Raw genomic sequence first — 22,121 nt, 5'->3', positions numbered from 1 at the left:
GTGAGGTCATCCTCACCTGAGACTGGGAGTTCTGGTTAGACTGGTTCCTGCTGCAGGGCCCGGTCCGTCCTCCAGGCGGCGCCAGAGAGCAAACTGAAACAAGCAATGACAAAAATGCAGATTTGGTTGTGATGGACCAGCAGCAGAATACTGCAGCAATTCTGACCCGGACACATGCTGGTACCGGACTTGCCAGACGGAAATCGTTTAATTGGGTCCGACTGATTTGGTTCTAGAAGAGTTCCTGAACCGCTAAAGAATTCCCCACAAACCAGAACCATGTTTCTGTCTCTGGTTTGGGTCGCACTGACCACCGGTACCAAACTACCTGGAACTGTGATGTGCGGGTTCTGTGTGGACAGGCCCGGTTCAGAAGCCGGGTCTGGATTCCGTCAGAACCAGAACCTGTAGCAGCCAAAGTCCAAATAAAAACCTTCAGGAAGGAACCAGAACCTTCTGGGTCAGCACGTGGGACCGGGTAGGCAAGTAGAACCCAGACTGAGAGTTTGGAGGTTTTCAGAACCAAATGCCTGGACCTTTAGACAGCAAAGCAGAAAACCGTTCTGGTCCAACGACCCAACACTTTGTGATGTCGCAGAGGTTGAACCCCAGGGTTCTGGTCCAGGTTCTGGTCTCAGCTGGTCCCCATGGAGAACCGAGTAGAGGCCTCTAGAGAGCTGGTGGGTGCCCAGGGCCCGGTTGGACCCAGTTGGTTCTGGAGCAGCCGCTGCAGCTCCTTGAACTGCTCCACCGTCTCGTCCTTGACGTCCGGGTTGGAGATCTGCAGCCGGATGCTGTCGGTGGACCAGGCCAGCTCTCCGGAGAACATTTCCGTCAGGATCCGGGCCACCACCGGAACCACCTGCACAGCAACAGAAACTTTACAACCCGCACCAGCAGAACCCGGGTCTACGTGACCATCGGCCACCCACCTGGACCATGATGAGCTTCTTCTCTTTGGGCTTCCTGTCCGGCCAGTCCTCTCCGAAGCAGAAGAAGACTTCGAATGGCGGCGGGTTGGTGGCCTCGCCCTTCTGGAACGAGATGAGCCCTGTGGACCAGAACCGCTGTTAGAACCAAACTGTCGCTAGAATTGAATCCCAGAATACGTTCCCTAAACAGAATAGCCTACAGCAGGGCTGCTCAAGTCCAGTCCTCGAGAGCTACTGTCCTGCAACTTTTAGAAGCGTCCTTACTCCAACAGACCGGGATCAGTTCTGAACAGACCTGCTACCGAGCCGTTCATTTGATTCAGGTGGGTTGGAGCAGGGAAGCATCTGAACGCTGCAGGACGGTTGCTCTGGAGGACTGGACTTGAGCAGCCCTGGCCTCCAGGAACCCAAAGAACCGGGTCAGAAGACGAACCTTGCAGGAAGTCGTTCAGGCTGAACACCCGGATCTTCCTCTCCCGCTCCATGGGGTTGGGTGGACCCAGTTCTGGCATTCCCGGGCCAGACCAGAATACCTTGCACTGACAGAGGCGGATGGCATAGATGTCCTGCTGCTGGATCTCCAGGATCAGACCGCGGTCCATCACGTCCAGCAGAGCGTCCGTGTAGAATCGCTGCTTCTGGTTCTGGATCTCCACTGTTCCCGGGAACAGAACCTGCTGCAGACTGACTGGACCGAACAGGTCCACCTGCTCCGGCGTCGGTTCCAGGTGGCCGTAGTAGAGCCGGCAGCCCTGGGGGTTGCTGACCGTCAGGGAGCCCATGGCCCGGCCCCGGTACCAAAACTTCAGGTCCAGATCTGTTACTGCAGAACCAAGACAGGAGAGGCCTTGGTTAGCGGGTCATGACCCATGGAGGGAATAATGGCGCCGTCTCTTGGTTCAGTAACAAGTAATCTAATTACTTATTCTGCAGATAGAGAGCTAAAGCTGTGACCCAAAGCTGAGGGAGGACAGCAGCACCGAGTTCAATTAGTGGCAGTGGCAACTGTGTGTGCTATGATAATGTATTATTGCTGTCCTTTTTAAAAAAATAATTGATTTACTTGAAAAAAATATCATGTTCAATCAGTGGTAACTACCACTATCTGGAACTGCCACTTCCCTTTCAGTAAATGTCAGTGTCAGAATATTACAGATCTTACACGGTTTAATAACACAATACACATAATTTAAAAAATAATTATTGACACGTCTTCTAAAAACTGGGGTCGGCAGTAACTGCCTTAGCAGGTCTGGCGCGCTAGTGTTAGGTGATCTCTGCTGCTGATTGGCTGAGGAAAACTAAAAGAGTCGCTGTAAACCAATCAAAGGCAGAGTTGGGCGGGCCTTCGAGCAGTGAGCGGAAAGCAAACCCTAAGCGGTAGAACCAGCTGCGGAGCGGGCCAGCTAAGCTAAGCTAAACTAAATTGAGCTAAGCTAAGCTGAGGTAAGCTAAACTAACCTAAGCACAGATCAATTTCATGTGAAAGAAACGCTGTTCTTTATATCAGTTATAAGAAACTTTGAGCTCATGAACCAACTAAGCTAGTAACCAGGAAGGCTGTTGATGCTAGCAGGCGAGGCTAATATCATTAGCTCGCTGTTTATAAATGGCGACGCTGCCCATCAGGCTAAGCTTGATTTTACTGATCGTTTCGTTTCCTTTCAGTGTTCATTTGATTCAGTTTTAGTTCAGCATAAATGATGAAGATGGGATCCAAAAGTAGCTAATATAGTTTCTTTAAAAGCAACTTGTCCTGCACTGGACCCGTTTCAGAGTTCGAGAGGAACATGGGTCTGATCAGAACCCAGTTGGGATCACATGACCCGGTAGAACCTCCACCCTGGTCCAGATGGTGGTTCTGGTCAGGTTCTGGACCTATCTAACTTTGCAGGGTTAGTGTTAACCACAATTTGAGGGGATGATGACGGGTCAGTAGAACCGGTTCTGGGTCTCTGATCAAGTCCAGAATCACCTGTTCCTCCTCCATAAGATTTTAGCACTGGTTCTGTCCCGAGCCACTGCAGAACCTTTTGGTTCTGGACCAGCAGTCCTCTCGGAAACCAGGAGGTCTGATTAGTTTGGACCTGTTGAGTACTAGCAGACCGACTGAGCAGAGGAACCAGAACTGGACCGGACTCACATGGGACGCTGCTCAGCAGGTCGTACTTGCAGGGCTGCTGGTTCTGATGGTCCGACTGGTTCTGGACGGACTCCATGCTGCTGGCCTCCATGGATTCTGGCTGAGTAGAGGACAGTGGGTTCAGGTTCTGGAGTCCGGCCGGGTCGAAGCTTCTCAGGTCCGCCATTGAACCCCGAGGCTGGAGGTCAGAGGTCAGGGGCAGCAGCGGCATCGAGATCACCTGGGCCGACCCGAAGGGCGGAAAAGAGGCGGGCTCGATGCGAGGGTCTACAGGGACGGAACCGGGTCAGACTGGGTCAGGCTGTCAGCGGTTACCATAGAAACGCTGGAGAGGGACTTACTGATGGAGAGATCGGTGAGGTCCGGCATCTGGAAACGGTCAGGAGGAAAAACTGACAGGTCAGCTGGTTCTGGTTCTGATCTACTTTATCCAATTAGGTTCTGTTCACCTGGCTCTGAACCTCACCTCCTCATCGTCGTCCTCGGCTCCGTCTGAAACACAGAACCACATCAGAACATCGTCAAAACCGTCCCGCAGATTGGACCGGGACGGGCCCAGTCGGCTCACCTGCAGCGCCGGTTCCGTCGCAGACCTCGTAGATCTTGTAGGGACGGAGCGGCGTCTCCTTGGTTCCGTCGAACCTGAGCCGGAACTCACGGCTCTTGTTGAGAGCGCAGCGCAGGTTCGCCTTCCACTTGGCCGGGTCCGGTTCGTCCACACCCTCCTGGTACTTCCCGGTCTCCACGGCCCACGCCTGCAAGACAGGGACGGGTCAGAACCGGGTCAGGAGATGCAGCCGGTGCTGGATGGAGAGTTTCTGGGTCCAGATTCCAGGTTATGGTTCTGGTTTGAGGTGAAGCGACCAGAAAGAGGAAGCAGAGAAAGCGGAACCACGCTGAGCAGAACCGAAACCTGCAGCGGCAGGAAGTCCAACAGGAAGACTAAAGCACATCTTCTGGCCCGGTCCCGACCCGGCCCAGTTCCCCTTTCCACCCCCACCCCCGCTGCTTAACGGACCCAGAGGAACCGAACCTTAAAGATGGTGTTCTCCTCCTCCGACATCGGCGTGTGGCGGGTCGCGTGTTTCCATGGGATCTGAAAGAGCCGCTGCTCCGAACCGAGCCGCTGCTCCGAACCGAGCCACTGCAGACCCGGATACCTGCCGCTGTTCACCTGGGCCAGCAGCCAGGGCTTCAGGCGGATCCGGCGAGGGTGGATGCTCATGGCAGAGCACTGGGAGCACTGGGACCTGTGGTTATTAGGACGAGTAGGCTTAAGGTTCTGGACGGAACCGCAGTCTGAGTCCAACTGGACCAGCATGGCTTCCTGGGGTCCGAACCGGTTCCTGAACTGGTCTGGGTTAAAGTTTTTCTGCAAATGATCCGACTCAGAAACCAGTTCGGAACCAGTCAGTCTGTCGCTGCAACGGATCTCAGATCACTCCGCTGATGATGGACTCACCTTGGCTGGGTACCTGGTTCCGGTTCTGCGCTCTTTTTGTGAAACAGTCGCGTGCTCCGAACCGAACCAACAACATACAACCGAACAGTTCGGCACCGGACCGGAGGGTACCGCCCGACAGAAAGTTCCTGGGAGTTTTTTAGCTGAAGAAAAGTGAGTCTGCATGAAAACTGCTTCCGCCCAAAGATGACGTTACTTTCGAAATAAAAGCTCCCGTAATACCGTTTTGTGTTTTGATCATAGATTAAGCTTTGCTTGAAGCAAAAAACACCTAAAGTTCATCTGAAGCTGGTTTTATTGAAGAAATAGTTTTTGTTGTATGAGTCGAACCGGCAGAACATTTTCAGTAAAGCAGGAATCCGTTAGCATGAGGTCCTGAGGCTTTTATTTTGAAATCGGGGTTGTAGTTGTCGGGGTGTGACGTGTACCTGCATGCTAGCTGACGTGTGGGTGTTTATCAGTAAATTTTTAGGTTCAGAACAGAACCAACCAGGACCCAGAACAGGGTACTGGAGTGTTCTGCAGGGTCAAACTGGACTCAGACGGTTTCCTGACATTCCCAGGGCCAGAGTTTCTGGATAACCCAGAAGTCTAAATGGACCTTCCCAGTGGTCCCAATAAGTCAAAGATGTTCTGTGGAACCCAGAATCAGAACCGGAACCAGTCCCAGTGGGTCAGCAGTGATTCACGGTGGTGACTGAGTAATGCTGTGGGAGCAGACACATTCTGTCCTGCTGGTTGGACATTACTGGGCCTTCAAACAACAACCCGACAGTACCTCCTGGTCCACCAAACCTGGTTCTGGTTCTGGTTTTGGTTCTGTCTCTGGGGAAGTCATCCTGACTGGAGCTGGTCTGGTTTTCTTCAAGCTGCTGATGTTTGGATGTTTATCTCCTGAATTTGTTTCTGATGTTGGAACTCCTCCTGGCCCAGAACGTTTACTGGAAGGAAAAACTGGAGACGGTTGGAAATGTTCCTGAGACGGCTGCAGGTCCTGGGTTGCCCTCTAGGATTCAGTGGTTCATCTGTGGACTGGAGGACAAACCGTTTTGGATTTTTCCACTTGAAGCCACTAGGTGGCAGTGTAGGACCAATCAGTTGCTTTAATAAACACAAATATTTCTTCTAAAGTTGATCTGGGCTGCAGCTGGTTCTGGTTCCGGTTTGGGTCTCAGTATCTCTTAGATGCTCTAGTGTTCATAAACTCAGTTATTAGCTCAGATAACTCGGGTATAAACGACATAACTATATTACAGATTTGTTTCCTCAAATATTGGTTTTACATGTTGCTTCTAATCTTGTGTTTTGAAGATCTGCTTGACTAATTAAAAAAATGAAATATGAAAGCTTCACTTTTATATTTTATAAATCTTTTACACTTTGGGTCAATAAAACACTTCATCTTTTATTACTTTTAAAATATTTATGTTTTTCTGGCTACTGATCAGATTCATGAAGATCCAGTAGAAACATGAACAAAGTTCATTTGGAGTTCAACTGATGTTTTTATTCCCATCTGAAACGAGGGCCAGACCTTTGGTTCCTAATGTCACCAGGGAGATTTAATCAGCAGAACTTCTCAGAAGATCCAATCAGAACCATACAGATGGAAAAAGGAAACAGGATTTCATTCTGTTATTTGCGTTTGTCTCCGCCTCAGGATGCAGGGCACAGAGCCAGCTCGCTTGGGCCCCCTGGTGGTCGCTCTGCTCACTACTGCAGGTACAGTTAAAGTCTCAGGGGAAAATCTTCCTGATTTTGTACCACAATGTTTTTTTACACATAAATTAAACATGTTTTTATTCATAAGTAATTTCTGAAGGCATTTTTCATTCAAACCACTAAAAACAAAGAGAGTATGAGTTTAAATCTGCCCATCAATCACACATTGCGTGTCCCAGGCAGTCTTAATCTGTGATTGACTGGAACAATCTTTCAAGTGTCCTCCTTTGATTGGTCAATGTTAATGTCCTCGTCACTCTGGGGCATCCCAGCATGGACCTGCAGGCCTGCAGTGACGTCAGGTGACCTCGCCCAGCCGGACGCCACACCTGCAGGTTTCTCTACCACGACGAACAGATTCGTCTGGAAGTGGCAGCGGCCTGCCGGATCGCTGAGAGAGACCTCCGAGGATGGAGACTGAGGTCTGGACCTGCTGTCTGCTGCTGAGGAGGAGGACGTTGGAGGAGGAAGAGACTGCCTACGGATGTAGAGACCCTGTCTGCCGTGGAAGCTGCCTGACCGCAAGGAGGCTTGGCGACGGAGAGCCTCGTCCATGAAGCCTGGAGACCTGGAACTCACCTGAAGGTTAGAGAAGAACCGCAGAGGATCAGTCTGAGGACGAAGAAACATCACCAGCATCCTCCTGCTGGGGACATCATGGCTACAGGATACCATCATGTCCTCAAATGAAGGGAGATATCTCCCTACAGCTGGGACATTCTGCAGATGAAGTCATCAGTGGTGCATCATCCTCCTGGTTGGAGGATGAATGGAAGCTGAAGAGGAAAAGGGGAACCCAAAGCTGACCTTTGACCTCTCCAACACCCAGACTTCAGTGTTGGTGCTCAGCAGTTAGCGGGTCTGTGGTACCAAATTCGGTGTGGGTCGGTTTTCACCGTTAACACTAGGTTGATCAGAACCGTTTGCTGACCCTCTTGTAGACTGGAGCAGTGGTTCAGAGACGTCTCCATCGTCTGTTTTATGGTACTCCCGGATCTTCTAAAGGTTCTGAATCTTTTTCATAGTCAATGTTTGTTTGCCAATCAGCTGCTGCAGATCATTCATCTTAAATGGTTCTGTTAGATCATTTAAGATGGTCCAACAGAACCCAACAGAATCTGGCGGACCAGGGTTCTGAGGTTCCTCACGGGGTGATGGTGATAGGAGTTTGCCCGGTAGTCAGTGCGTCGGTGATTTGATGATGTTCACCCATCTTGCCTGCTGATGGGTGAGCAGGGCCCAATAGGTGTCGTTGTTGCATTGCAGCCTTGCTTCTGTCAGGCTGGCCCAGAGCAGCTGTGGCTACCATCCAGTAGCTTTCCACCATCAGATAGTGAATGACTGACTGTAGTGTGAAGCGCTTTGGAGTCCTCTGGACTTGACAAAGTGCTTTACAATTACCGGCCATTTCCCATTTACCACCATCATGTAAACATCTGGTGTGAAGTTTGGACTGTCAGCTTCGTCTGGTTTCACTTCCTCTTCAAGAAATGTGTCGTCTTCTGCTCCCTGACGCTGCAGCCGCTTTTCCACAGCTCTTTGCTGTCAGGACAACCAGCTTTGTTCCCATAGCTCTTCGAAACAAAAATATCTCAGTGAATTCAGTAGAACTCGGTTATTTGATCTTCACCTTATGGTGCTGTAAGGTTGTGGTGGCTGGCAGGACATCAGCTTCCTGCGGCCGGCGCCTTCGCACGAATCGAAGCAGCAGAAACAGGAAGGCTGACAGAAATGTCAGCAGAATCAGCGCTGCGATTCCTCCTGCCAACCTGCTGTCCACATCCCCAAATAGCTGTTGCTCTGTGAACGCACCATGAGGCACTGGAACAGAAGGAACGTGTCAGTAAACGCACCATGAGACACCAACAGAACAAGTTGCACCAGAACGCCAGTGAGTAAGCGCACCGGCAGGCTCCCAGACTGTTCTCACCTGCCTGTCCTCGTTGCAGGACTTCAATGTCCACTGAAGCTGAAGCTTCTTCTCCCGATTCTTCATCCCTGGCAACAACCTGAAAGTCAACATTCAGAGCATTAACCGTGTGAGAACGTGTGAGCTCCAGAACAGAGAAACTAAAAGCTCAGCAGGTCGAGGCGAGGAGCGTGGTTCGATTCAGCACCGTTTAGTAGAGGAGCTCAAAGGAAAGAGAAGAGAACTTGACAGTTTTGTATCAGAAGAAAGTGAAATTTGATCAGATTCCTTTATCTAAAGCTTGTGGAAAAAGTTGCCAGTCCAACAACACGGTTCAGAATATTTCAGGCAGAGCTGAGCAGCAGAGAGACCAGCTGCTGCCTCGTCTCTATCAGGTTTCCTTCATTATTATTGTAACGTTTCAGGAGCAACTCAGATAAAAACTGATTTATAAACCTGGAGGGAAATGGGTCGAGCCAAAAGGTTCTGATTGTTGATTCTATCTTGCTTTGTGTTTCTGTGTTTGTAATGATGTAAAGCACTTTGAAATGCCTTGCTGCTGAAATGTGCTATACACATAAAATTTGATTGATTGATTGATTGGAGTGGTTCTGACAAAGATCCATAATTCAGCTTGTTAACCTGTTTAGATGCTGTGCTGGTTCTGATCAGGTGGAACCAGATCCTGGTTCTGTTCGACCAACGGAGCGTTTATCCGCCTGTCAACGGTAGTCAATGAAGTTATCAGAGTTTGAATCCATGTCAGACAAATATACCGACCCGGTTCTGGTTCTGGTCAGAACCAGGATCTGGTTTGGGTTCTGAGTTTCTCCACAGGGGCTCCCTTAGTTTTCTGAGCTGTAACTGCAGAAACATTCCTCCACGGAGAGGTTTTCCCTCCACAGAACTTTGGTTCTGATCGGGTCGGTTTCCTCCAGAACCCGAGGACGGACTGGGAGACGTTGTGCAGTTCTCTGCAGTGTTCTGTGATGTTTTCAACCTGCAGCCCATGTGACTGACTCTCCTCCAGAGATAAAAGTGTGCTGATTGTCCTGCAGGTGGAGCTGGAGTGGATTCACGCTGGGAAGCTTTTAGTCTCCTGCTGCTTCTGCTGTTTGACTTTCTGCCTCCACATGAGAACCAGGAGATGGACCAAACATCACACCTCACTGGGTTTTCTAACATCAGTTCAGGTGTGATCGAACTCGCCTGCAGAATGTGTCTGTCAAAGGCCCTCAGCTGGTCCGTCCGGGCGATCAGAACCCCCTCCTGGGTCACCTGGTACAGTTGGGATGGCGGATGGAGGAAGAACCGGATGTTTGGGTTCACTCCCTGCTTTTGGACAGCAGTGATGAGTGGACAGGTGGGACTCAGGTGAGAGTACAGGAGGGCCTATATGCTTTCTTACATCAGAGAAATCCTGGTCAGATACCTGGACCTGCAACACCTGGTTCCCATAGGTGGAAACGATGGAGGCGGGGCTTGAGCTCTGGATGATGAAGCCTTTGAAGGTGGTTGTGTTAAAGACTGGCGGGAAGGAGTTCTCACTGAGAACCCTGACCACAACTGTGGCCACGCTGTACTTTAACCGGTCCTCTACCTGACACACCTGGACAGCAGCGGAAACGGCCTGATCAGAAACACGATAGGGAGACTGGAACAGAAAGTGAAGGAAGTGCTGCTGTTACCATGACGATGAGCGTGAAGTTTGCTCCTGGCTGACGCTCGTCTACAGCTCTGGTTAGCCTGATCTCACCTGTCCTGTTGTCCATCACAAACCTGTCATGATTGTCACCTGTGGGCTCCAAAACACACTTGGTCACTGCTGGTCAGCTTTTCAGAGCTGTCATGTTGAGATAATAACGCAGACTTCTGCTCACCTGACAGGATCGTATACATGAGAGGAGCGTTGATGCCTCGATCGCCATCCCTGGCTCTGATTGGACCAGGAGAAAACTCCAGAACCGAGTCCTGAAAGGGGAAATTGGCACACCTGGAAGCTCAGGCTGTGTTGGCAGCTAAACCAAAATAAAATTTCCGCCTGTGATCTTTCCGTCACACAGGTTCTCCTCTTTAGGCTCCAAATGTGCTCAAAGAAAACAAATGTTTAAAATGGTGTCTGCTGTAAAACAACCCCACCCATCTGTCTACCTGACAATATCTGGTTTGTCCAATCATGTTGCAAGGCTAAAACTGAGGCCTTCCTTTCCTCTCCAGAACCTCCTGGTGGGCCCTAATCTGCAGGGAGTTCTGGTTCTCCTCCTCGGAAACCTTGATAGGGGACATCACCGGATCTTTCTCTCCTCTGTCGGTGCTTTGGTTTAAACATCACATCCCAATCAATAAAACGGCCGGGTTCTGTTCTGGTCTTCATAGACCAACAGTCATTCCTTTACCAGAACCGGTGTTTTGGCTGCACCTGTTGCTGCTGTTTACCTGGTGTTTTCGTGTGATGTTGGCTGTGTAGATTGGGTTCATGCAGATCGGGACTCCTGGGGACACAGGTGTGCAGGGCAGGAAGTGAGGATACTGGTCGTCAACATCCTCAATGTTGATGGTGAGGACAGTGGAGATGTTGAACTTCTCCTCAGTGTTTGATTCCTTCAAACAGAACCGCCCATGGACTCTCATCATCATATTGACTACACATTGACACTTTGACTATAATGACGTCAAATCATCTGAATTTCTTCTTCATGTAGTGCAATTTGTAACGTTGGACTCTTCCTAGACCTGTTTACAACTGAAATTTCACCTGGGCCCACATGATGATCTGTAGCCGAGTTCTGCTTTCATAGTCCAGAGGTTTGCTCAGCACCACTTTCCCACTGTTGGGCAAGTCGATTCTGAAGAACCATGCATCTTCCTGCAGGTAACAGACAACAGGTGATGCAACTTTCCTGACAAAGGTTTGCTTTGCAGAATGAATCCTGAAACTTTGATGCTGAATGGGCCAGAAGTAGATGGGGATCCTACCGAGGATTGGTCGATGATGTAGCTGATCATATCTCCATCTGAGTCGACAGCCTTCACAGTGAAAACCACAGAGTTTACTGCTGCAACCTGCAGAAGAATGAAGGAGTGACATGTAAGTGGTTCCTGGACAGGACAATCTGTCGGATCATACAGGTTCTCCTGAAATCCATTTGTTGAGATTTTTCACCTCGCTGATGATGAACGGTTGGATGGTCCCCTCCAGGAACTTTGGTTTGTTGTCATTTTCATTCAGAATCTCCACCAGAATCCTGTAGTGGCTCTGAAACCAGTTTACATTGCCTTACTGGACTGACTGGTGTGTGTATTCTTGTTGTGTTCTCTGAACTTACTTGTTTGATATCGTCCTCATAACAGGTGAGCTCGGCGATCAGAAACGGACCCAGAACCTGAGAAACAAAGACGCTTTGGTTAATCAGACATGCTGGACGGTGTTTTAGGGGCGTCTGAGCCGTACCTCTCGGTCCAGGACTCTGGATGCAGACGAGTTGAGTCTGATGGTTCGACCTTCTAAGTAGAACCAGTTGGCATTCGGTCCGGTCAGGCACAGACGCACGGTGTTGGCTCTTGGGTCAGATCTGATGCTGATGTGTGAGATGAACTGACCCGCTGGACTGTTCTCCCTGACAGACGCAAAGATGTTGGAGCCAGCCGTACACAGACTAGCTAAGGACCAAATAGAACCAGCAGTTGATGTACTGAAGCAACACCCATGACTAACGATGTAGTAAATGTTCTTACCTGTAGCAACATAGCAGGAAACTCTGAGAACAAGCTGCCACAGCAGCAGACAGAACATCCTTGACATTTTCTTCCTTTACCTGTTTACAAAAGAAGCCATTGGATCAGAATATCTGGGTTCCAGCAGATGAAGCTCGACTCTAAAACACACTTTTTTTTTTTACTCTCTTGCTCTGAGTGAAGGCGGACGCTTTTTTCCTCTGCTCCATCCCTGCCCTGCTTGCTCTGTTTTTGTCTTTTTCTATATTTTTTCATAGAAAAAAATATAGAGGACTTGCACATCCTCCAAATCTACAAATTAGGGTCTGGTCAACCGGTCTCTCAATGCAATTGATCAAATTTTCTCGATGAGAAGACTGGGCGCAGGAGAGCCCTCTTGTCCTGCCGGGACACACCCGGCGGGATTCACCCTTGATTTATTCATTATAACCGGATTTCTGCTGTTTGGAGCTTGCGGATACCTGACTTATCTACAAATTTGTGACGGACTTGGCTGAACTAGCGAACACTCAGACTGTTTGGATTGTGTGGACAGAGATGCAAGTCTTTCCTTTGCTTGTATTTCCTTTTAAATCCTGTAAAGCACTTTGTATTGCCTTGTTGCTGAAAATGTGCTATATAAATAAAATGACCTTTACATCAACAGATCATCGTCTGTATCAGCAGCTCTAGAAAAGGAGCAAGTTGTTCTCTGGAACATAAAAAATCCTATTCTGGATTAAGGTTCATTCCTGACTTTATTTATGGTGTTAAAATGATGATCTAAGATATGCACGCCTTAAGACAGCCATGACACTTCTTATAAACCCAGGAAGGGTCAAAGGTAATCTCCACACTATTTGGAGTCCCAAGATTATTCCCAACAGGAAAACATCTTAGGTGTCCAGCAGATTCATCCCAAGGTCAGAGCAGGAGCAGAGGTCAGAGAAATGACAGGAACAGGTCTCATCCTGTAGAGAGAACAAGACCACTACTGGTCACGACCCTGAACAAGCCTCATCTCTCTAGAAACAAGATGGCTGCCGGACTGAGGTTAGCCAACCTGCTTCTGGAGGAAGGACAAACCTTCTGACCAGAATCCTCGAGTCGATGTGAGTCCATCTGTCCAACCTCTGAAGCTTGGTCCAAACCGGGTCATCAATAGAAGTGTGATCTACAGCAGAATGGAATAGTCAAAGTCCAGACCTCAGCTTGACAGAATGTTTTTCTTCTCCAGGATTATCCTGCATGTTCAGATCTGCTGTGTTTCAGCGGGTCAGCGGTGTCCGGTGGGGACGGCAGGAGGTCAAAGCTGCCTGAGTCACGCTCGTTAATGAGAACGTGAGTAAACTGGAGACGAGTCGGGGCGCTCTGCTCGTCTTCATCACAAGCCGTGAGCTTCAGCATGCGCTGCAGAACCTCTGCTGCTCGGTTCCGTCTGCTGCAGCAGCGAGGCATTCACTGACCACAAAGGAGAGTTCACTCACAGCTTTCAGCTAACCCCATTCCTTAGAAAGGATTTCTCTCCACTAAGTCCTTCATTGCAGGAGCTGCTTCACATTCCAGAAGTTAAAGTCCCTTCAGGACCAGCAGGAACCAGTAGAACCAGCTAAGCGTCTCCTGCTTTAACTGTCCAGGGTGAGGCAGAGTGATTGTCCCTGTTTTCACTCCACTGATACAAACAGCTGTTTAGTCCTTTAACTCCTGTCCATCCTGAAGGACGGACCTGATCACCAGCAGCGGCCGCTGGTTCGTCCTGCTGGAGACGTTCTGCTCCCAGTTCATACTGGGGAACATAGCAGCACCTGGTCCCGTCTGTCCACCCCTTCAGGCCACATCTGGTCATCAGCAACCTCTGCTTGTACTCCAGGTGAGTCAGGTTGGTGAGTCCATGTCAGCTGCTGCTGCCTGGCTCCAGGGCCGAGGCAGCTGCTGCAGGTTCGTGTTGGGAATTGTTCCCTCCATGGAACTTCAGATCTATTGAACAGCCTGAAATTAAACGGATGTCTTGGACTCTGGACTGCGGTTCAGGTCCCTTTAGTGTCTGCTGAACCACTTCTCTATTTATGACCTTTGACCTATGTATAGTCCACATTTTTGTTTTCTGGCTGAAAAACCAGAGTTTTATTTTAAATCTGGTATTTTAAATCCGTGCTCTCAGAGAAACAGGCCCACAGCATCATACGTCCTCCACCAAACCTGCCAGAGGACATGAGGGGACCTGCTGACCCGCCAGGAGGGTCACTTACTGATCTGATGACATCTGTTCCTGTCCCAGGGAGCTTATGTTTGTGATGGTAGGACAGGAAGCAGATGCAGGCAGTTTTGTCATGGTCGTCATGGTGATGCCACCCTTTGACTGTCTCTGTTGTCACCCAGGGAATCGACTTCAGTCCAGCCTGGACCTAGACCTCTGTGTCACATCACTGGCCTACTTAAAGCCCAGCAGGAGCGGAAATCACAGATTCATAATTTAAGATTCTAGACACTGACCAAATTACACATATATTGTAGAAATTAGAATGAAATCCTCAGCTGCTTTATTGTGGACTATTAGATATGAAGCTGTTCACTAAATTAATGGAACAATAATAGATGGAGAATCATTTTCGTCTTTGGTTCTTGATAAGCAAGAGATGAACTTCAATGAAGATAAAACAGTAACAGACACGTGATTATGCAATATTGGAGGTTTTTAGTGACTGTTGAAAATAAAACAAACTTTTCTCATTATTTTGACATTTAGCATAAATAATTTAGTTCAGCTGATTTAGAGTCAAATGGAGAGAAAATAGGTTCCAAATGGCTGCAGTAGAACATGAACCCAGTAGGTTCAGTGCTGAATGAGCTGGTAGAACCAGAATCAGCATGTACTGGCTGAACCAGCAGGAACCAGTACCAGTCCAGTAAAGCCTCACATGGCCATAAAGTAAAATTCTCACCTCTCCGTCCGGCTGGCCTACGGTTGGCCGCTGTCTCGGCCTCGCTGGCTGCGGACCTGATTTGTCACAGATTCATGTCTTCATGCTTCGGCTCCAGAGCTGGAAGGAGCTAGCTGTGTCACAGAAGTGTGTGTGTGTCAGAGAGTGTGTGAGGCAGCATTAGAGAGCTTATGCAGCATTAGTAAGCAGGATAAGTAGGGCAGCAGGAGCCTGTTAGTTCCACCTGCTGCTGCAGCGCCTCGCTGTCAGCTGATTATCAGCTCAGCTCGACTCTTTCACTACGTAATTAAACTCATTCTGGAAGTGAAATCCCAAAAACTATGTGGGTTTGATTATTGGATGTTGGTGGAAGGAAAAACTCCACCAAGTTCTGCTGCTACACTGGTTGGCTGGTTCTGGTCACATGAAGGCGGCCTGCTCTGATTGGACTACAGCGGCCCAACAGGCCTATGGGGGTTCTCCTGCTTCTGCTGATTAGCCTGAATTTACAGTCTTATGAAAAAGTAATACTTTAAAGTCTTTAATATTTTCATTTTCAAAAGTGTTTGGGTCAGCTATTTCAGTTATATTCCACCAGGACAATGAAGTTTATTGGATTCAATAGAAAATGTGCAACAAGCATGAAGAAAAGATTTGAGGGGTACCTCAACAGAAAAATCACATTAATATTTAGTAGACGCTCCTTTGCGAAAGGAAGAATCTTCTCTAGATTCTTCCTGTTCACTTTGGACCATTCCTCCTTACTAAATTTCACTTCAGTTGGGTTTGAATGCCGCCCAGCATGGACAGCCCGCTTCAAATCATCCCACAGATGGAGATGATATTCTGTCTGGGATGGCCTCTGCACAACAGTTTTTGTTCCTCTGCATGAATGCCTGAGTGGATTTGGATCATTGTCTGGTTAAAATATCCATCACCAGCATAACTTTGTAACTGATTGTTGAACATTATTCTCAATAATCTGCTGGTATTGAGTGGAATTCATGTGACTCAACTTTAACACGATTCCCAGTTCTGGCATTGATTACACAGCTCCAAAGCATGATGGGAGCTCCACCTAATTTTACAGTGGGCAGCAAGTATTTTTGGAATGCTGTGTTTCTGGCGCCATGCATCAGTCTGTAGCACCTTATCCCAAAATGTAGCTGGCTTGGTTGTGGCGTGCTTGCAGAAAAGGCTTCTGCCACATCACTCTCCCTCGCAGCCTCTTCTTGTTCAAAATGCACTGAATTGATGAACGATGCACAGTGACACCATCTGCAGCAAGATGAGGTCGTATGTCTGTGGCCTGTTCTTACCATTCTTCTTCTCTGCCTCTGATATTTTTCTTGACCTGCCACATCTGAGCTTAACTAGAACAGTGCCTGTGGTCTTAATCCTTACAGTGGAAACTGACAGCAATTACATTTTGCATCCTTCCTCTAAATCATAGTGTTGATCTTTGTTTTCAGGTCATGTGACATTTGTTTTGAGGTCACCATGTTGCCAGTCTTCACAGGAGATGCAAAGAGGAGAACAACTGGCCACCCTAAGTACTTTTTCTCATGATTGTATACACCTGTCTATGAAGTTCAAATCTTAATGAGCTTTCCAAACCAATTTTTGTTCCAATAAATGAGTGATAAGTAGATAAAACATTAAAATCAACAACATAACAAGGGTGCCTACATTTCTGCACCCTATCAAATTTTGTTTAAATGATATGGCACATTTTCTGTTAGTCCACTAACCCTCATGTGAATACTGAAATACCACTGTGCCCATCAGTTATTTGATATATCAAATTGAAATAGCTGATCCGAACACCCAAAGATTTGCAAATGAAAATATTTAAGATTATCAGGGGGTCCCCAAAGATTTTCTGTAAATATTTCTGGTTATACTTCCTTGTTTTCATTTTTGCTTGGCCCAGACTCTGCTTCCTCACTCACTGTAGCTTTAGATACTAAAAACCTGCACATTTAGTGTCCAGCATAGTCTTGGTGAAATTGGGTAAACGCTCATAGTTTTTTTCCCTACAAAGAGCCCTGTTGCCCCTGGGGGCATCCCCCACACATTGAAAAGCCCTGCAGTAAGACATTTCAGCCGCCTGCCTAGATCCTAGGAACCAGGGCCCTGGAGACCTCTGGACCTCCACAGCCAGTTGGTTTCCAGAACCACAGGTGGACCCACTGAACCAGGAGCGACTCGGATCCCAGATGCTGATTTTGAAACCTTTCGACTCTGAAGCAGAAAGAGGTTCTGGTTGTGGTTCTGTCAACAGGTTCTGCCTCCTCATACAGTTAAAGGTTAACTTGTCCAGATGACATTTTGCTGTCTCAGCTGAGTCTTTGTCCTGCTGCTCTGACCTTTAATCCGCCTCTCAGGACGAAGTCTCAGGTTCTGCTGACCTCAGATCCGTTCCAGGCGCTTCGCGGCTCGTGACTCAGGACAAAGGAGTGGGTTTGGGATGTTCTGCCCCCAAGACGTGTTATTCCACAGTGGATCATGGAGGGACTGAAACGGATTCCAGGCCTGGAATGTGATTCATCTCAACAGAAAGCCTTGTGCTCCAGAGCAGCACAGAGGAAACAGGCTTATCCAGAACCAGCAACAGAACTTCTCTTTGCAAAACATGATTTTCACACCTGCTGTTGTGTCTGACTCTGGTCCTGCCCTAAGTCGAGATGAGGACAGGCAAAGAGGACTCTTAAAGAAGAGTCTTTGGACCAGACAGGAAGTTTTACTTTACCTGAACAACAGGTACTTTACCTTTACCTGGTTATATCTGAACAACAGATATAACCAGGCCTTCTTCAATCCTCTGTGTTGGTTTGCTTTAGGATGGAGCCAACTGGCCTCCAAACCCAGAAGACATTTAGCTGTAGTTAGTTTTGTTCTTCACTTCTTTATTGTTTTAGTTGTCCAGAAGGAGAACATCAGTTTCAGTTACATCCCATCATGCCCATTTCACAGATTCAGCAGGTGCAAGTTACAAAACCTTCATCAAACATTCAGATTTCTGTTTGTCTGCAGCAAAAAGATGTCCACCCTGATCTGGAACAGCGTTAAAACATGGAACCACTCAGATACCTAGAAACGTCTGTCCAATATCTCATCCTCTGGGCCGCTCTAAGAAACACACTAATACTCTAAAAGAAGAGACTGTTTGACTTCAGAGGATTCAGACTCCAAGCAGGCGACTTCTGGATGTTCTGGGGAACGTTTGAGTTCATAGTCGACGCTTAAAGCGTCACGTCCGGCAGCAGAGCAGCCTGTGAAAGACGTTCCTGAACTCTGCATTGAAGATCGTGTAGATTATTGGGTTAACAGCACTGTTGACATAACCTAGCCATGTGACCACAGAAATAAGAGTGGGGCCGATGTTACAGGAACGGCATAACACCTTGGTGACATGGACGGTGAAGAAGGGCGTCCAGCAGGCCAGGAACACGCCTGAAACACAAAGACAGTCTGGCATCAGTCACAGAGGAGCAAAACTGCAGGCACTTGATGCAGCTTCAGAGGAAGATGTGAATTTTATGCTCCTTGGTGTGAAGCTGGTTCCACACCAAGGAGCTCCAACAGTTTCTATTTTTACAGAAGCTACAGCTCAACTGAAGATCAGTTGGTGTCCTGTTGTCATTCTCAGGGAGAAACTGTTCTGTCCCATTTTGGGAGGCATTGTGGTCAACTAACACACAGAGAAACAAAGTATCATCAGTGGGTTTAAATACACGTGTCTGGCTCTGAATCTGTTATTCTGACAGGTCAGATCTCCATGCTTCACCCAGGCCAGGTCCACTGACTCCAGTCTGCTCCCTGAACCTGGCTGGGCGTCTGAAAGGCTTTTAAACAAGCTGATGCTGACATCTAAGGTTCATCCCAGGTCATCTTCAGGTCTTTAAGACCTGGACTTTGACTGGACCATTGTTATGGATTCTGTCTTTTCCTGTATCACTTTTAGCCTCTTTTATCTGCTTACACACACACGTTTCAGCTCACATAACCATGCTTATGTGTGACTGCTGGGGGTCACACATAAACAGACTGAAACTGACTAAACTGGCCTTTAGGGAGGGAACAGACTGCAGAGAAGAATAAAAAGCTAAACTCTCCAGTCTTCCGTCCATCAGCTGAGCTCAGTGGCCCGGTGCTGGATGGGGAATGTAACTCTGGTTCTGATCCATTTGGATGAGATTTATAGCATGTAAGATTTGATCATTTTTCGGCATTAAAGCCTGTTTCTATATAACCAATCTCATTACTTCTCAAGGGAATTTACACTGAGGGGTTCTGGTTGGGTCCTGAAACTGGTAAACGGGCCTGGTGGAGCACAGAGCCAGAAATGAATGAAGTCCAACACCATGAGAACGCCTTGCTCTGTTGTCGATGTGCTGCTGGGATCCTTGTCCCAGTATGGACCCAGTTTCAGGAGGCTGTCTGTGGAAGCTGCTCTCAGATGTCTGTCTGCATTAACTCTTAATTATGACCCTGCTGTTGATCGTCCCAAAACTGAACTCAGATTCTTTTCAGATGAATGAGGCAACCCCGGCTCGTTAGCTGGAGCTCTGCTGCTGCTTCACATGTGATCGTTGTCACTCTGGAGAAGATATCAAGCCGCACAATGAGGCAAACCTCCTGTGGTCCTGCAGCTGCTGCCTGGTCGTCTTCAGCCCTTTAGGCTCTAAGGTCAGAGACCTTTTCCTCACTTCTTGCAGAAGACATGTTTGGTGGTAGAGATGAACTCATCGTAACATGTGGAGCAGAACAGCCTGGCCATAGAGTGATGAGAACAAAGCTATACTTAACAGGATGATAAAGATGTATTTAAGGGTGGATTCTTCAGTTTTTTAAAATAATCTACTTAAATTCATTTTAAAAAAAGATTTTTTTTCAAACATATTTGGTTCATCCTGATAGGAAATGTGTTCTAGGATTTTATGATTCAGTTTGAAGCCGTCCTGGTTCTGGTACTCACCAACAACGACCGGTAGAACCTTCATGGCCTTGCGCTCCCTCCCACTGACCCGGCTGGTCTTGCTGGTCCTTCGTCCTCTCTTAGTGGCGTTCTCTCTGCGACTGCTTCCCTCCCACCTTCCGGTGGGCTCGCCGTCCGACACACTGTCCATCTGAGTGGTCACCGGGTCGCTATCAGCTGCCATCACTGCCCCGTGCTGGTTTTCCTCTGTCAGCAGAGTCGCACATGGCGTTGCCATGGAGAATATGGATGGAGAGGTGGGGCTTATAGGAGGCACTGTATAAACAACCTTCTCCTGGCTACCAGGTGTGTCTTTAGCTCTACGCAGAGCCAAGGCCAGATGAGAAGAAAGACCTCTCCGGCCGACCCGATGGGCCTGGGACCGGCTCCGACTGCTCCAACGTCGCAGGCCGTGGAACATCCAGTAATAGAGGAAGAGCATGACTGGACAAGGCACGAAGAAGGAGCAGACTGATGAGTACACCACAAAATAATCATCCTCCAGCTTGCAGACCGTCGGATCCCGACCCGGCACCTGGTTCAGACCAAAGATGACTGGGCTGGCCACGCCTAGAGATAGGACCCAAGTTGCGGTGATGAGTGACAGTTGGCGAACACTGAACTGATTTCTGTTGTATTTTAGGGGCACTACGACGGCGATGTACCTGCAATATAAGCAGACATACTTAATTCAGACTAAAGTTTAGAAGATCCCATGAAAGAAAGCAACACAGAGTTTACTGGATGCACTGAACTTTTCATCACACTGATAAGATGTTCTGAACTCTGACAGAATGGGTTCATATGTTCTCTCTCTTCTTTTAAGAGCTGCAGAAACATCTAGTCATGTGCAGTCCTCTGCTCAGCTGCTAGGCTTCAAATATAGCTTCTCAGCCTTGGTCCTAAAAATATATATGTGTGGTCTCAACCATCTTTGATTCACTGAGGTGTTTTATTACATTTTTTAACACTTTGAAAGTTGTTAATTGGACCCATTTTCACTCATCAAACTGGAGCACCAGAAAAGAATCTGTTATCTCCATAACGAGCTGCAGTTTCATTTATTACCATGGAGATTGGATGAGAAAAGACAAATTTCCTGTCCCGTGAGCATCAATGTGACGTCTCTAGTAACATGTTTAATGGCCGAAGCTTTAAATTTCATTGTTGTGGATAATGAATTTCTAGTAAAGAGCTGTAGAGGATGATGACCATTTAAATGGAAATGTTTCCATTAAACCTGAAGGCTTCTGTCTGAAAATGTTAATGATGACTGGTGCCAGGCAGCTGCTAATTAGGTCTATAAAGAAGAAAGCAATTAGAAGCAAACAGTATCTGGATAGAAGCAGCATCAGGACCGAAGAGATGGAAGTTGAGCTGTTTGATGCACGAATCATAACCAGAGTCCATCCGTCCATCTGTCTGTCCGTCTTCTTCCATATGTACAAGGTTAGGGGAATCCAGAGGACAGCTTTAGACTCTCTAACCTCTGCTTGCAGGTTCCCAAAGTGTTCCAAGTCCAGAAGGGATATTTAGTCCGGTCAATGAGGCCTGGGTTCTGGCCTCTTTCATATCCCATAAGGATGAGTCAGGGTATGAACTAGATAGACGAGATACCAGAGTGTCACCTTTCAGTTTAGGTTTCCACCACTACATCTTTGAACAACACCTTCATTACTGTGGAAGAAACCCTGAGTGTCCTGCCACTCAGAACCAAGACAGCAAAACACCTGAACTCCTTCACATAGGGCAGAGTCTAACCTTGGACCAGAAGACAGCAGGCAGGGTTACTCTAGGGTTTAGGCCCTCAGGTTCCAAAACAGACTCTCTCCTTTCCACCACACCTTGAGAACTAGGCCATGGAAACCTCAACCAGAATGAATGACAGAGATCCGACTTGAAAGAGTTTAACCTGGAGAGCAAATGAGCTCAAACTTGCCCTGAAAATGTGAGAACAGCTTTCATTTGGTCACTTGTAGAAGGTATTGAGGTGAGCTTGGACACCCTCTGTAGTCTGCAGGTACACAGTCCAAAATACAGTAGGTGTTACCTGACAACCTCTCTATCGGAAGAGACAAACTTTGAGCTAAAGCATCTCTTCTTGAACCTTCACTCCCATGGCCTTCCTTGCTCCTCCCTGTCACCCTGCTTCCGATAAGAGAATATGTTGCATAACATGAAGGACGATGGGTTGGAGGGTTCCAGGAGCAACTTACCGGTCTACGCTGATGGCACACAAGTTCAAGATGGAGGCAGTGCAGAGCATCACATCCATGGTCATCAGAGCATCACAGATGGAGGTGCTCAGAGTCCAGGTTCCTCCCAGGAACTACGAAC

The 22,121-nt window shown here is 48.0% G+C and overlaps 4 protein-coding genes across 9 annotated transcripts in view; 1 reads left to right on the top strand and 3 right to left on the bottom strand.

Annotated features, from left to right (window-relative positions):
- Positions 1 to 537: 537 nt before the first annotated feature.
- On the bottom strand, positions 538 to 5,813 carry irf5 (interferon regulatory factor 5). The gene is made up of 9 exons (XM_005813734.2): positions 4,538 to 5,813; positions 4,109 to 4,325; positions 3,644 to 3,830; positions 3,542 to 3,567; positions 3,417 to 3,444; positions 3,076 to 3,342; positions 1,366 to 1,755; positions 933 to 1,051; positions 538 to 862 (listed from the first exon to the last, which is right to left on the bottom strand). Exons 2-9 carry the CDS (start codon positions 4,298 to 4,300, stop codon positions 635 to 637), a joined length of 1,437 nt encoding a protein of 478 aa, XP_005813791.1. The 5' UTR covers positions 4,301 to 4,325; positions 4,538 to 5,813; the 3' UTR covers positions 538 to 634.
- A 441-nt stretch (positions 5,814 to 6,254) lies between these two features.
- Positions 6,255 to 15,110, bottom strand: LOC111611789 (protocadherin-8-like). Of its 6 annotated transcripts, XM_023349852.1 has the most exons (16): positions 14,825 to 15,110; positions 12,969 to 13,056; positions 11,904 to 11,983; positions 11,620 to 11,828; positions 11,495 to 11,551; positions 11,332 to 11,424; positions 11,145 to 11,231; positions 10,924 to 11,034; positions 10,605 to 10,769; positions 10,049 to 10,139; positions 9,857 to 9,963; positions 9,577 to 9,777; positions 9,378 to 9,503; positions 8,190 to 8,268; positions 7,890 to 8,080; positions 6,255 to 6,838 (listed from the first exon to the last, which is right to left on the bottom strand). In XM_023349852.1, exons 3-16 carry the CDS (start codon positions 11,968 to 11,970, stop codon positions 6,473 to 6,475), a joined length of 1,950 nt encoding a protein of 649 aa, XP_023205620.1. In that variant the 5' UTR covers positions 11,971 to 11,983; positions 12,969 to 13,056; positions 14,825 to 15,110; the 3' UTR covers positions 6,255 to 6,472. The 6 variants fall into 6 exon arrangements, with proteins under 6 accessions (XP_023205620.1, XP_023205621.1, XP_023205622.1 ...); XM_023349853.1 differs by having other exon boundaries at positions 9,378 to 9,500; positions 11,904 to 13,056; XM_023349854.1 differs by having other exon boundaries at positions 9,601 to 9,777; positions 11,904 to 13,056.
- The window catches only part of ccdc136 (coiled-coil domain containing 136), a 27,706-nt gene continuing 19,195 nt past the window's right edge, over positions 13,611 to 22,121 (top strand). Inside the window, exon 1 of the mRNA XM_023349860.1 lies at positions 13,611 to 13,752. The gene's annotated coding sequence lies outside the window, so the exon portion shown is untranslated. The remainder of the gene's footprint in view (positions 13,753 to 22,121) is intronic.
- LOC102227899 (D(4) dopamine receptor-like) overlaps positions 17,701 to 22,121 on the bottom strand; it is a 6,336-nt gene continuing 1,915 nt past the window's right edge. Inside the window, exons 3-5 of the mRNA XM_014474412.2 lie at positions 22,001 to 22,113; positions 19,785 to 20,449; positions 17,701 to 18,259 (exon numbers count right to left, since the gene is read on the bottom strand). Of these exons, the coding sequence (XP_014329898.1) occupies positions 18,057 to 18,259; positions 19,785 to 20,449; positions 22,001 to 22,113 (981 nt within the window). The 3' untranslated portion in view covers positions 17,701 to 18,056. The remainder of the gene's footprint in view (positions 18,260 to 19,784; positions 20,450 to 22,000; positions 22,114 to 22,121) is intronic.

This window comes from Xiphophorus maculatus, chromosome 17, assembly GCF_002775205.1.
Source record: "Xiphophorus maculatus strain JP 163 A chromosome 17, X_maculatus-5.0-male, whole genome shotgun sequence".
In the NCBI taxonomy this organism is placed as follows: Eukaryota; Metazoa; Chordata; class Actinopteri; order Cyprinodontiformes; family Poeciliidae; genus Xiphophorus; species Xiphophorus maculatus.
This window is presented reverse-complemented; position numbering and strand designations above follow the sequence as displayed.

What these genes read in the sequence shown, in the direction of transcription:
- LOC111611789 (XM_023349852.1), bottom strand. Translation starts at nt 11,970, where the DNA reads ATGTCAAGGATGTTCTGTCTGCTGCTGTGGCAGCTTGTTCTCAGAGTT. An exon ending in CCAGAGTCCTGGACCGAGAG is followed by an intron (nt 11,552 to 11,619) that starts GTACGGCTCAGA and finishes TTTGTTTCTCAG; the next exon opens with GTTCTGGGTCCGTTTCTGAT. An exon ending in ATGAGGACGATATCAAACAA is followed by an intron (nt 11,425 to 11,494) that starts GTAAGTTCAGAG and finishes AACTGGTTTCAG; the next exon opens with AGCCACTACAGGATTCTGGT.
- irf5 (XM_005813734.2), bottom strand. Translation starts at nt 4,300, where the DNA reads ATGAGCATCCACCCTCGCCGGATCCGCCTGAAGCCCTGGCTGCTGGCC. An exon ending in CGACGGAACCGGCGCTGCAG is followed by an intron (nt 3,568 to 3,643) that starts GTGAGCCGACTG and finishes TCTGTGTTTCAG; the next exon opens with ACGGAGCCGAGGACGACGAT. An exon ending in CCGAGGACGACGATGAGGAG is followed by an intron (nt 3,445 to 3,541) that starts GTGAGGTTCAGA and finishes GACCGTTTCCAG; the next exon opens with ATGCCGGACCTCACCGATCT.